The sequence below is a fragment of the Dermacentor variabilis genome, chromosome 1 (genome assembly GCF_050947875.1).
Source record: "Dermacentor variabilis isolate Ectoservices chromosome 1, ASM5094787v1, whole genome shotgun sequence".
NCBI lineage: Eukaryota > Metazoa > Arthropoda > Arachnida > Ixodida > Ixodidae > Dermacentor > Dermacentor variabilis.
Window position 1 is genome coordinate 140,178,219 of NC_134568.1, and position 14,536 is coordinate 140,192,754.

General features: G+C 43.9%; 1 protein-coding gene across 3 annotated transcripts in view; it reads right to left on the reverse strand.

Moving 5' to 3' along the window:
- The window catches only part of drosha (ribonuclease 3 drosha), a 238,139-nt gene that overhangs the window by 221,409 nt on the left and 2,194 nt on the right, over positions 1 to 14,536 (reverse strand). For all 3 annotated transcript variants that reach the window (XM_075696237.1, XM_075696246.1, XM_075696229.1), the window contains exons 2-3: positions 5,096 to 5,355; positions 1,524 to 1,616 (exon numbers count right to left, since the gene is read on the reverse strand). In XM_075696237.1, the coding sequence (XP_075552352.1) occupies positions 1,524 to 1,616; positions 5,096 to 5,355 (353 nt within the window). The remainder of the gene's footprint in view (positions 1 to 1,523; positions 1,617 to 5,095; positions 5,356 to 14,536) is intronic.

The following is a 14,536-nucleotide window of genomic DNA, read 5'->3' on the forward strand; positions in this document are numbered from 1 at the left end:
GTTACTTCAGCTTCCGCATGCAACTCTTATTTCGGAATAGCCTAGGCGACGTGTCTTGAAAACCTATCTTCTGTTAGTGACAGCTGAGCGAGAAGATTGTGCGCCCAGGCGTAATATCCCTAGTCTCACCAAGTACCTACAAGGATCTAGGGCACTCGCCGTGGCGCTTCAGGGAAAAAGTACCTAGAAACGTTGCACACGCGAGCGGCACATGGTGGCGCAGCAGTCGAGCGCTGGGCTTGGGTGTAAATAGAAACACGCTGCCCGGCAAGCTATAAATTCTCTATGGGAGTTACGCGCGAGGACGGATTGACCAGAAAGTTATGATCGTGTTCTTTATATTTCCTTGCTTGTTTACTTATTTTATGATCCTCACCATTGACCCTCACCTCTACTGCACACTGAGAAATCCTTTTTATCGTAATTCATTCTCTGTCTCCCAATCAAATGTCATGATTGGTACCTTCCAGAACCACACAATAATTACGTGGCACACCATAACCAGATAGAAAAGAAAGGAATGCATGCTTGGTAAGTATAAACACCATCTTTTTTATTGTTCTGAAGGAGTTGTGTATGATATCCCTCTCTACTGTGGACTATGGTATGTAGAGCGCACCAAAAGATGTGTGAACATGTGGCTGAAAGAGTATAATCTGAAGGCAAAAAAGGCTCAAAGGGTTTCCTTGTCCTGCATTGCACTCAATGTGGTTGCGTTCCACAGTTTCAAGATGCGAGCCAAACATCACAATGATTGTACAAGATTAATCATAGAAGCAGCAGTCACAACCCGAGATAGCAGTATGAGCAACTACTGATTGCCCTCTCCAAAAAAAAGAATCGCCAAACTTGGGTAGTGCAGCTCAGTAACGTTCCTTCATAGATATTTACTTTGTTTTGAATTTGTGCGATTTCAGTCACTGTTTAGTTACCTCCACGTGCAATCGCACTTCATCCATTTCCTTCTCAGCACAGCAGCCTGATGCCCTACCCATTTGACCATGGCCTACTCAGTGACGTAGGTTGGTGGGAAAACGGTTAGTGACACAGATAGACAGCACCTGGAAAGTGCGTGAAGTATGCAAAGAATGCTAATCACATCAAAATAATAGTTCGGCAAATCTGTTTTGAGATTCCTGATTATTCAGACTTATTATATGTGGCCTCTGCTGAAAACAAAGTTATCCATCTGTGACTGTATCTACAAGAAACAAGCCTTTCTGCAGCAGTTGTTCTCCCCTCAATAAATGGTTTGAATGTTCTCAATAAGTGTTTGTTCAATTATGAGCTTCCAACCTTGAAAACTTTGTATTCATTGGCCCGTTTCGTTAGAAATTTCTTACGCTGAATTTTGGCAATACTGAATTATTTTGTGATCACAGCACTGTTCGATATAAAGATTTTTCACTGTAATTTACTGGTAAGAAAGAACAATAAGTTATGCAAAATAATCTAACAGATGTTTCGCTCTGTACATTCACAGTGCCCATTTCGTTCATAAAAAAAAAGAAAAAGACACTTACTAGACAAAGGAGAGATTGGAAGAACAGGGACACAGGATGTGTTCCACTGTGGCTGTGCCTGCAATGGCAGTTGCCCTTGTGAACGGAGCATGCCTGTGCAACAGATAAAATTGCATTACAGGCCAACTCCACCCACAAGAAGAGCAGATTCCATGCAGTTTATGTCAGGCATGCACACAAACTACAAAGACCACACCCTAACGAGGTGGTGTCTTTGTCATTGCTTCACATTGTCAATCTCAACAGAAATTGCAAATCAACTTGAGGAACAAACTCTGTGCAGGTTAGCTAGTGCACATAATAAAGTTAGTCCACATAAAAAAATAAGTGTATATCCTATGCACTGGGTTGCTGCTGGCAGCAGGCGCAGCCCATATTGCCCAAGCTTAGGTGCTGTGGAGCTGAGGCTGTGTGCAGTAAACAAGGATGTACAGTAAAGCCCTGTTAACTCGAAGCTGTTAAAACCAGAAAAGATTTCGAGACAAGCAGAGTTTTGAGATAAACGAAATCACGAAAATAGAAGCCCACTGGCCATGCATACAACACATGGAGCCTTTTCAACATGTTGCCAGTAATATTCTCGGTCATTGGCACTAAGCCCAGACGATTGACCTAAAAGGCCCCTCACCAGGTGTGGCCATTTTGAGCTGACAAGCACAGTGCCTACAATGCGCATTAATGATCATGACTGTTAAATTATGACATCCATACGTGCCGAGGAAAGAGCTTAAATTTCAAACCAAATGCCATTTGCCCTTGTACTCGCAGGTGCCACACTACCAGCCGGAGAGTCGACGTCTCTCTCGCAAGTGCAAGCACATACATGGCAGTGCTGTAACGGCGCTCATAGTGAGATGTGAATTTGAGAATTATTAAAGGCAACTTCAATTATTTTTTTAATCTACTGCTTCAAGAGACAATATTTCGTCCATTGAAGCAACAGTTTATGATTTTTCTAAACAAGTTTAGAGCAATAATAAAACATACAAACCGAATGTCTCTGTGTTTTTGTTTGACTGTACCGTAGCAAGAGAGATGTACTTCCATTTCGTCTACTTTTCCCACATTCTGCAGTAGCGCATGCAGAGAATGCTCTTTCATGCTCTTTCATCCTCTCATGCCTGCCTCAGTGCTCAAAATTGTGGCGCACCCTTATACTGCTAATGAGGTGCTCTTGTGCAGAGTGCACAAAATCATCCACTGCACAAAACGAGACAAACACCGCAGCTCACGTGCGAGACTATCACCAGAAATGAGTCACTCAGCAAAAATGCGAGTGAAAAAAAAAAGAAGAAGAAGGCGGGGCCCATGACGTATTCGTTACGCGATCCTCCGGCTCCGGTATGGGAGAAAGCAGGGAAGGAATATCGCTTGCAGAGGTTAGACGGGGCAAATGGAGAGAGTGTCTTGTTGGCGGTGATGCTCGCCTCATGAAATCATGGGTTCACGGCACTTCAAATATTTCTATCTCTGCTATTAATTAACTAATTTGAAAAATCCTTGCAGCAGAACACTCCTTAGAGGGCACGCAACAACTTCCAGCTTATAACCAAAATTTGCTATGTCAGCTGGTGAGGGGCTTTTTAATGCAATTTTTGAAGCCAGTCATGCGAGCATGACTGGTTCCAGATTAATTATGACACCCAAAAAGCTGATGCTGTCACTTTTTAATTATGTACAATTTAAATTCAGAAACTGAAACTGAACTGCAGAACAGTGTAAATGTCATGCTGTTAGCAGATGCCCTCGAGTGATGCGGCATTTACGCCTCACATCCACGTGAGCATGAAGTGAGCGTTCTTATTAAGCCGTGATTTCATTAAAAACGCTGTGGGCTTGCATGCTGGCTTCTCTTGGTCGCAGCGCATGGGCTGATTGCCCCTGATCAAAAGTGCTCATCTTGATAAAAGTTGCAACTAATACACTGTGACCCCACTGATGCATCACTGACAGCATCCTAATGAGAGAGAAAAAAGAAAGACTTCAGCTGCCAGTTTGCCACTATTGCGTGAGGTTGCAATAGAGTGGCAGTGAACAGCTGAACAAATGCACACATAGACAGAAACAAAGGGAAAAGCTAAATGGGGAGCCCGGCCCGGCATGGCGTCTGACTCAGCTGGTGGGCTGCTGCTGGGTAAAAAGTGAGTGCTAGTGATGCTGCTAATGCTTCCATGTTACCTCTTCCCTGGTATTTTGAAATAAAGATTCTGAGATATCTGGAGTTGAGCACAAAAACTTTTTGAGATAAGGGGTGAAAAACACACGATTTGATGCCATGGCCAGAAAAAAATTTTGATTAAACGATATTTCAGGCATCAGAGTTCAAGTTAACAAAGTTTTACTGTAGTGTTGGTTGTGGACATTCTTTTTCATTAGATAATACAGAGCTAGAGTGGCATAGGGAGTTTGGAATCAAGACATCTTGTACAGGTGGGAGAAGTGCAGATAAAGAGGTGTTTCTTTAATCACAGCTGCTGTGACAAACTCTTCACTTGAAACTGTGCCAAAATGTGATTATATGTAGGTCTTTTTTTAATAGGTTACTTCTATCTAAGACTATTCGAAGAAGTCTGAGGGTTGAACAACTATTTCTTTAAAGGGTCCCTCATCACATCTGGACATTGCAAACTGACAAGTGCAGCGCATAGATCATGCACCGACAATCCTGTCCACAAAGTATCGAAGCAATGCACAGTGCAAAAACAGCTAAAATTTTGAGCAAAAGCTCACACCTCCTTCCTTTCAAGGGAGCACCACTTCCAATGAGTCAAGGTCACATGCACAAATGCCTTTACATTAGATGTACTGCCTGCAAAATCGCAGACTATGGCACGTAACTTCAGTAACTCATCCAATACAGTATGCGATATGCCACCACTGGAAGCGCGCCGTGCAGAAAAAAGAAAGAAGAGAAGAAAAAAGCGAAGCTTGTGACATGAACGTGACACGGTCCCTCGGCTTTCGTATAGAAGAAGACAGGGAAGGAATGTCACCTGCTGATGCTAGTCTCTGTTGGCAGTGAAAATCGCTTCCTAGTAGTATGGCAACATGACATTTCAATATCTTCTAGCTCGTAATTAAAAAAATAAAATTATGGGATTTTACGTGCCAAAAACACAATCTGATTATGAGGCATGCTGTAGTGGGGGACTCCGGATAAATTTTGACCACCTGGGCTCTTTAACGTGCACCTAAACCTATGTACACGAGTGTTTTTGCATTTCACCCCCATCAATATACGACTACCTTGGCCGGGATTTGATCCCGCGACCTCGTGCTTAGCAGCACATCACCAAAGCCACTAAGCAACCATGGTGGGTTTCTCTAATAATGAAGCAATTTGAAAAATTATTTTGGTAGCAGACTCCCTTGATGGCACCTTAGAACTTCCAGAGTTTAACCGAAATTTCGAATGGAGCCTGGTGAGGGGCCCTTTAATGCTTGTAGAGTGAGTCACTTTGCCTAACTATGGGCGCTGGTAAGTTGATAAGTTCTAACGTTTGGGTTTGCTGTGTCATGTTCACTTGCATATCAATTTTGTTTGTGAAAAATTAAAAAAAACTTTGTATTACCTGCATCATAGCTTGCACTAGGCACAGCTCTGTAGGGAATGGGTGGGGGAATGCTTGGACGGGGAACTGGAAATGGCGGTGCTGCCATTGGAGCTGCCCAGTGAGGTATGCTGGCCATCGCAGGGTTGGCTGCATGATAAAGTGCTGCAGCCTGAGCACCTAACTGCTGCTGCTGCTGTTGCTGCTGCTGTTGTGGACTGCAAGATGCCAGGGCTGCATGGACCAGGGCACTTGAAGTACCTTGACTAGTCAGGTTGATACTGCAGCAAAAGATACAGAAACAGGTGTACATTATGAATGCTGAGAGTGCAAGATATTAATGAAACCTTTATGGAACAAAGAAATAATGGAACTGACTTTGGAGCTGTACTCTTTTTTTCAATACTAAAATTAAATGTCAGTACAACCAGGCTGGTTGGCACTGAAAATTACTTCATTAAATCGGGAGCTATGAAGACCGAGAAAGCTAACAAAGAAAAAGTCTTGCAAACAAAACAAAACAAAACAAAACAAAAAAGCTTTTGTGGAAAAAAAATGTAATTGTTGTGCAGGTTTTAGCATGCACTTACTGTAGTACTACATTCAGTGCATTTCCATATCCTTCAAGAAGAGCACCACATTGCCTAAGGAAAATAATGGCATCTCCCACTCGGTCTAATGCTAATATGAAAACTTTGGTAACATGCAAAGACTCTTCTCCTTTTGAATCCTTGACTTTCGCGAATGTTTCACGCATCAACTTCAAAGCCACTGTCCCATTCAAACTGTTTTCAGCATCTCAAGTTTAGTGGTGCTATTTTCATCTTTGGAGATTGTTCCAGAACAGCCTACACAGATGAACGCAACTTTGAAACATGCCATTTTGTATCCCAAGTGAACAGTTTTATCATAATAAAACATGACTGCTGGCATACACCAGCAATAAATCTGAAAGCATTATAACAACAGATATTTACAATAACCACCTTTTTCTTCCTTATTTCCGAGCAACTTCGTTGAATCAGGATTAAAAGTGCATTCACTGTGTTTCCTAGCCTACGAAATCATTAAATTGTACTGATATCAGTTCAGAAATCGCAAATACTAGTTCATTACAGTTCAGCTGTATCAAAGTGTGATTTCCCAAGAGTGCACAGTGACTCTGCAAACAGTAAGCTTGTCGGAACAAATTAGCAGAAGTTCAAGATTATTATCATCATCATTTATTCGATTCTTACGTAGGGTACTACATAAGAGGGGGGGGGGGTCAAAGAAAAGATACATCAGAGCACGGCTATCCAAACATGCATAACAACTATCCATTTTATAAGGCTCAGAAGACTGTAAGTGGCATAATTTTAAATATTAATTCCTGACACAAACTGTCAATAATTGCTTGAATTTCAGGCGGTTACATTCGTAGATAATTTGATGTGGTAGCTCATTCCATTTTTCAATTGCTAATGGTAAAAATGACCGACTGAAGCTGTCAATCGAACCCTGTAAACGCTGTGTACTAAAACATTCAAAAATTAAGAAGCAGCCGTGAGGTGCAGGTAGGCAAGATAAGAAGTTTTCCATGTAAATGATTGAAGTAGAGTACAGTTTATGAAAGAGGCAAAGTCTGGTGATTCTGTGGTGGTGGTTTAATGTATAGAGTCCAACAGACACAATAATTTGCACAATGCTCTGCTGACAGTTGCACGTAACTATGATAAACACCCAATTTTGAATTGCTTCAAATGTGTTAAGTATATTTGATGAGGACTCTTGATGAGGACACAACCACATTCAAGCTTCAGTTGTATAAAGGTTTCAAAGGCTAGCTTTTAAGTGGGGTCAGTGCACAACTCAATGTTTCATATTATACATACAAATGATTTTGATGTACCAGATTCTATTTTGTCTATGTATTAAAACCAATATAATAATAATAATATTTGGGGTTTTACGTGCCAAAACCACTTTCTGATTATGAGGCACGCCGTAGTGGAGGACTCCGGAAATTTTGACCACCTGGGGTTCTTTAACGTGCACCTAAATCTAAGCACACGGGTGTTTTCGCATTTCGCCCCCATCGAAATGCGGCCGCCGTGGCCGGGATTCGATCCCGCGACCTCGTGCTCAGCAGCCCAACACCATAGCCACTGAGCAACCACGGCGGGTTGTATTAAAACCAAGTAAGCACATTTGTAATAGTGATGCCAAGGTGATGATGCAAGTCAACTAGTGCTATGAATGCAGAGTTCAAAGAGTAGGGTAGCTGAGTATAGAATTTGTACATTACTTGCATGAGCTCACATTTGCTAACGTTGAGCTTCACTTAAAGGGCCCCTCACCAGGTCTGGCCATTTTGAGCTGACAAGCGCAGAGCAAACATTGCGTGATAAAGATTGTGTGTGCAAAGTATTACATCACTATGCGCTGCGGAAAGATCTGAAATTTCAAACCAAACGCCCTTTTTCCTCCTCCTCACAGCTGCCGCGCTCCAAGCTGGATGGTGATGCACTCGCGGCCTTGCGCCTATGTACTCGAGTCCGCAGTGTGACGTTGCTTATGGTGACACGTGACTTCGAGAATTATTCAAGGCACCATCTGTTATTTGTGTGATCCATTGCTTGAATTGACGAATTGAAGTTTAGAGAAATAATAAAACACACAAACGGAATGTCTGCATGTTTTTTGCTTTACTTAGCGCTGAAGGAAGAGAGATGTACTTCCACTTCGTCTGCTTGTTCCCACACTTGTGCGGTCATGTGCGCAGGTACCGAAACTATGCCATTTTCTACCGTGTTCCAGTGGCGTGATCATGCTCTGCGATCCACTTGTTCTGACTCAGTATTTATTTATTTATTTATTCAATATACCTTACAGGCCCGAAGAATGGGCATTGGGTAAGGGGAAAAAAATTTTACACAGTATAAAGAGCAAACAATTATACAAAATTATACAAATATACAATACTTTGTTCATAATAATACAATGAAGAGTCAAGTTTACACAAACTCTAAAATTCTAAGATAAAAAGAAAAGAAGCATACAAGAAACAACACAGACAAGAAGTCTTTTTTTTTTTAAAGTAAGAAATGAATGTTTATGTCGTGACGGAATTTTTCTTTGTTAGCTTCAGCTACCAGGATAAGTATTCGTGTAGCACTGAATTATACCACTAGTCATGTGTCCTTGTGAACAGCATGCAAATTTGTGCGCTGCGCAATATGATACCAGCTCGCGTGCAACGCCGCCAGCGAAAGTGTGCATTGCCCAAAAAAAAAATGCGAGCAGAAAAAAAGTGAGGGCGGGACCCATGACGTATGTGTCACATGATCCTCAAGGTCCGGCATGGGAGAACGCAGGGAAGGAATTTCGCTTGCTGAGGCTAGACGGGGCGAGTGGAGAGGGGGTCTCACTATGCAGCGGAGCCCGCCTGCTGAAATCATGGGTTCGCGCCACTGAAATATTTCTATCTCGACTATTAATGAGCCAATTTGAAATTTTTTTTTCGGTAGAACGCTCCCTAGAGGACACATAACTTCCAGCATATAACCAAAATTTGCTATGGGGCCTGGTGAAGGGCCCTTTAACAGTCAGTGCCGCAGCTTCCAATTGTTAGGAGTTTTTGCAGTACTATCTGGTATTAGTGCTATGATAAAAAATGCCACCTTCATCAGCAAAGAGTCAGATTAGGAAAGAGGTGGTGCTGGAAAGATTGTTAATCAAAATTAAAAAGAGCAGAGGGCTCAACACAGCCCTGCAGAATGCTGGAGATTGCTTTCCAGTGCCAATAACAGTAAATTGTGAGTAACAAATGAGGTAGCAGCTAATATAGGCATAAGTTAAAAGAGGAAAGTTTTTCCATCAGTCACTGATGTGGAAAAGACTTTAGCAAAGTCCAAGTAGATAACATCTGTCTGAAATGAAGAATCCATGTTTAAGTGTAGATCAGTTGGAAATTTGAACAATTAAGTTTCTCATGAAAGACCAGGATGGATCCTATGCTGGTGGCCGAAGAATGATTGATTGTCAAGGTGGCAAATGATGCGCACATACATTACGTGCTCAAGGGGTTTGATGCAATACAAGTCAAAGAAATGGGGTAATAATCAGATGAATTCGAGCAGACACCTGATTTATAAACAAGGCAACTTAACTATCCAGGCATGCATCAGAAGCTATGTTCAAGAAACCATGAAAAAATTATTGCTAGGATACGGCTGGAAATGGGTTTTGTAACTTTAAAGATCTTTGTGGTAACATTGTCTGACCCTGGAGCACTTAAGATATTAATGTTGTCAATGAGATTTCCGATGCTTTCACTAGTCAAGGTAATCAGGGGATCAGTGTTATTTCACAGCTGGGCAGAATGAAATTTGTAACAGGGGGCTTGCAGATGATAACTGGGGGAAAATATGTGTTTGCGAAATCCGAGCCCAGCTCTTGTCAAACGTGAAAGCTATCTAGACAACACAAGCAAATGTTGTGCGAACCAATGCTCAATGTCAACATACCAAAACTTAGTAGGATTTTCACATAAGTAATTCTGTAAGTACAAATGAAATAACTCTTTCATATTTGTTTTAACAGGACAGTGTACTCCTGCAGGCATATCTTTCCCACTTTGAAGGTGACTTTGTCAGCTTAGAATTGACGGAAAAGTCACTTTTTCTTTTGTGATTGATATGTCACCAGAAGATGACGAAGTGCGTGTGTGAAGGCACTGGCGGTTTTGGCACAAGCGCGCCTCATGGAACGAACGCCTCGCCAGTGCTGGCTCCTACGCCTGAACTAGTGTCTGCTACTATGTACCTGTTTCCTTGACTTAATAAATCGTTGGCAGCCAACCACGGCTGTAGAGATGTAACAATTGGCGACGAGGAAGACTCTGGACTCACCGGCACTTCACCAACGTCAACGATCAACATTGCAACGCCTGACTTTGGTCGGCTACCCGAGTTCAGTGGCAGCTCCGGCTCCGGGAGGTCCTGGTATGGGAGGCTTCAATTCTTGTTTGAAGCTAACGACATTACGGATGCTTCCAAGAAACGAGCTCATCTGCTAATGTTGTGCAGGGAGCAGACTTACAACGGTGTGTGCACTCTCGTACAGCCCAAGCAGCCCAGCCAAGTGAATTACAAGGGTATAGTCGAGATGCTCATGGCCCATTTTGATCCACAACCTTCTGAAGTGTTCAGCAGGCCATGCTTCCAACAATGTGACCAACTGCATGGCTAAACAGTCAATGATAACGCGACAGTGCTTAAGAAACTAACAGCTGATTGTAATTTTGGAACCAGAACAGACAAGTCTGCGAATCCGACAATGCTGCCTCTTGATGTAATGCTGCGTGACAATTTTGTTTGTGGTCTTCGGGACGAGCAGGCTCAGCAACGGCTGTTCACAGAAAAGGACTTGACGTTCAAGAAAGTGACTTTGCACTGCGGGCTGAAAACATCATCGAAGATCAGAAAATGTGAAGGCAGAATTTAAAGACATTCACGAAGCCAGCACAAGCACCTGCAAGACAGAAAAGTAAGGTAGCTCCAGTACATATACTCAAAAGAAGAATCAATGCTGTTGGCGTTGTGATGCGCAACATCGTCCGTACACTTGGATGTTTCAGACAGCTTCCTGCAACTACTGCAAAAAACGTGGACACATTGAAAAAGCATGCATAAAGAAGCGGAAAGAGGCAAGAACTAAGAGGAATAACAATATCGAAAATCCAAGACAGCAGCCTCAGCACCAGACGTGGCGCTTTACGAACTCAACTCCTTGGGGGATGCGAAAAGCACACAGAAGATCATGTTGCAGCTACGCATAAATGGCAAGTCCTTGGATTTTGAGGCTGACTCAGATGCAGCCTGCACTCTCACCGGTGAGGCCATGTTCACAGCCACGTGAGCACATGACCCACCATGGCTTCAGACGAACAACATTCTCCTACGTAGATGGTCAGGTCAGCCCCTTCGAGTTCTCGGTTATCCAACGGTGAAAGTAACGTACCGGGACAAGACGCTCACACTCTACCGCTTGTCGTTGTCAAGGGAGCAGGGTATAACCTCCTGGGACAAAATTGGTTTCCTCATCTGGTTATACAGATAACAGGCATCAATGATGTAGCAGACAATGAACTTGTTTCCAAGCTTCTGGACAAGTACCAGTCTGTGTTCGGCGAGGACATCTTAGGGCATGTCGGTCCTTCGGTACAAATAAAACTTGGGGAACGAGCAACACCAAAGTTTCTAAAAGCACATTCGGTTCCCTTCGCGCTGCGGTAGGCTGTAGAGGCTGCACTGGATCGACTGCAAGATTAAGGCATAAACGAGCCTGCACAGCATTCAGATTGGGCAATGCCTCTCGTACTCGTTTGAAAGAAGAATGGTTCGGTACGAATATGCGGTGACTACTGTTGTACAGTGAATCAGTTATCGAAATCAGCATATTACCCACTTTCCACAACAGATGAGGTACTCAGCCACTTGAGGAGCGGCAAGGTCTTAAGCACCCTGCATTTAGCACAAACTTACCAGCAACTTCATGTGACATCACACGACACCACAGTAAGCAGAGATATTGACCCTCAACACGCTGACAGGGCTCTGCAAGGTCAAATGGTTGCCTTTTGGAATCTCTGCGGCACCAGCCATTTTTCAACGGTTCATGTAGACTATGCTGTCTGGCATAACAGGCGTTTGTGTATACTTAAATGACGTGATCATCAGCGGAAAGGATGCCTTGGAACACTCCGTCAGATTGGAAGAAGTCCTCAAGAGGCTGCAGAAGTACAATCTGCGCCTTCAAAAAGACAAGTGCCATTTTGCAGTGAGACAAGTTTTTTTTCTAGGACACCGAACTGACGAAGCAGGAGTTCACACCAGCGAAAAGAAAGATCGAGCTATCATTGAGACAATGACAGATTCTTGAAGAACAGGGCAACAGTTACCAGCTGACTCTACCAGCTCCTTCAGCAGGACGCCACGTGGAGATGGGAAACTAGGCATCAAGAAGCATTTGACGAAATTATGAGATCGCTTCTCAGTCTGACCGTACTGACACACTACAACGAACGGAAGGAGCTTCTTGTCCCATGTGGCGCTTCACCACACGGCATAGGAGCTGTTCTGTCTCAACGTGATGACCAGAATAGAGAAGCACCGATCGCACTTGCATCTAGGACTGTTGGGCCGGTGGAACAAAACAATGCACGTTTGGACAGAGAAGGCCTTACTGTAGTGTTTGCAGCTCATAAGTTCCACAAAGATATATTGTGGGAAGAAGGGTAACTTTCATCACTGACCACCAGCCTCTGCTTGGCATACTGGGCCCGGAGAAACCAACGGCTCAAGTACTTTCACCATGAATGACCAGATAGGGCATCAAGTTATTTGCGTATGACTACAACATTGTCTACAGGTACGGAAAGAGCCATCAAAACATAGACGCATTGAGCCGATTGCCATTATCAGAATACACCGACGAGCCATGGGCACTGGGCAACATGCTATTGTTTGAAGCGTTGTCGAGACCACTGTTTACAGCGACAGAGATAGCCCGTCTGACACAAGAAGACAATATCCTGCAATATGGTACAGTGGAGAAACTCACTGGAGATGACTTCACTCCTTACCAACAAAGAGCGACTGCACTGGCAGTTCCTCGTGACTGCCACACGATTGGGTCACGGGTGATTACACCAAGCTCAGTGGGGTCTCACGTTCTGGAACTTCTACATGCTGGTCACCGAGGAATGGTAACCATGAAGAAGTGCGCAAGAAGCTACATACGGTTGCCCAGAATCGACAAGGTTATCGAAAAAACTGCTCGACAGTGCCATGAATGCCAGACAATGCAAGAGAGTCCACCCAAAGTTTTTATTCCCACCTGGGACCATCCCCAGACAACGTGGACCACAGTGCATGTTGATTTCGCGGGGCCACTACACAGGCGCACCTACTTAGTTGTTGTGGACGCGTACACAAGGTGGATGCAAGTCAGTCACGTGAGACAACCAACATCCGCGGTTGTCATCGATGTACTCCAAAGTCTCTTTGCTACTTTCGGCATTCCCCGAAAAGTAGTCTCCGACAATGGAAAAGCCTTTATTCCTAGCGAGATAAAGCAGTTCTATGCGCAATCTTGCATAAAGGTTATCACATCATCAGCGCATCACCCTGCGACAGACAGACAGGCAGAACACTATGTGGCAGAACTGAAGAGAGCGCTCCTGATGGATACAAAGTGGTCTATACAGTGTCGACTTGCGAGGTTCCTGCATCGACAACACACAACAGTTCACACAGTTACAGGAATGACAGCAGCAAGGGGGATGTTTGGACGAGAACTTTTGTGTCCACTCGACCTACTCAAGCCAGAGACGCAAGCACAGATCCATGAGCGCCAAGAGACACTGAAGCCATTACGTCACTTCTCAGTAAGAAAAAAAGTGCTTATCCATCAGTTTTTAAAAAAGCCATACTGGATTGAAGGTGAAATACTGTGCCACATCGGACCATGATCCTGGCTTATAAAAAGCGTCCTCGGAAAGGTTTGGCGCCATCTCAACCACATCAAAAAAACTAGCCAGACTAGGCAAGCAACCCAAGTGTCAACGGATTGGAGCATAGCAGACAAATTATTGGGCGCAATGCCAAAAGAAATAAGTTCTGCTATTCCTCTCGTACCGGACTCACTTGATACGAAAGCCAACACTTCCTCTCACCCATCAACCTCGACGTCGCGAGCAGGTGGCCATGGCTCGTAGGTGCATTCTGATAATGGCAATCGGCTCAATGCGTCTATGTTTTGATGGCTCTTTCCGTGCCTGTAGACAATGTTGTAGTCATACGCAAATAACTTGATGCCCTATCTGGTCATTCATGGCGAAAGTACTTGAGCCGTTGGTTTCTCCGGGCCCAGTATGCCAAGCAGAGGCTGGTGGTTAATGATGAAAGTTACCCTTCTTCCTGCAATATATCTTTGTGGAACTTATGAGCTGCAAACACTACAGTAAGGCCTTCTCTGTCCAACTGTGCATTGTTTTGTTCCATCGGCCCAACAGTCCTAGATGCAAGTGCGATCGGTGCTTCTCTATTCTGGTCATCACGTTGAGACAGAACAACTCCTATGCCGTATGGTGGAGCGTCGCATGGGACAAGAAGCTCCTTCCGTTCGTCGTAGTTAAAATTAAATTATGGGGTTTTACGTGCCAAAACCACTTTCTGATTATGAGGCACCCCGTAGTGGAGGACTCCGGAAATTTTGACCACCTGGGGTTCTTTAACGTGCACCTAAATCTAAGTACACGGGTGTTTTCGCATTTCGCCCCCATCGAAATGCGGCCGCCATGGCCGGGATTCGATCCCGCGACCTCGTGCTCAGCAGCCCAACACCATAGCCACTGAGCAACCACAGCGGGTGTTCGTCGTAGTGTGCCATTACGGTCCGACTGAGAAGCAATCTCTT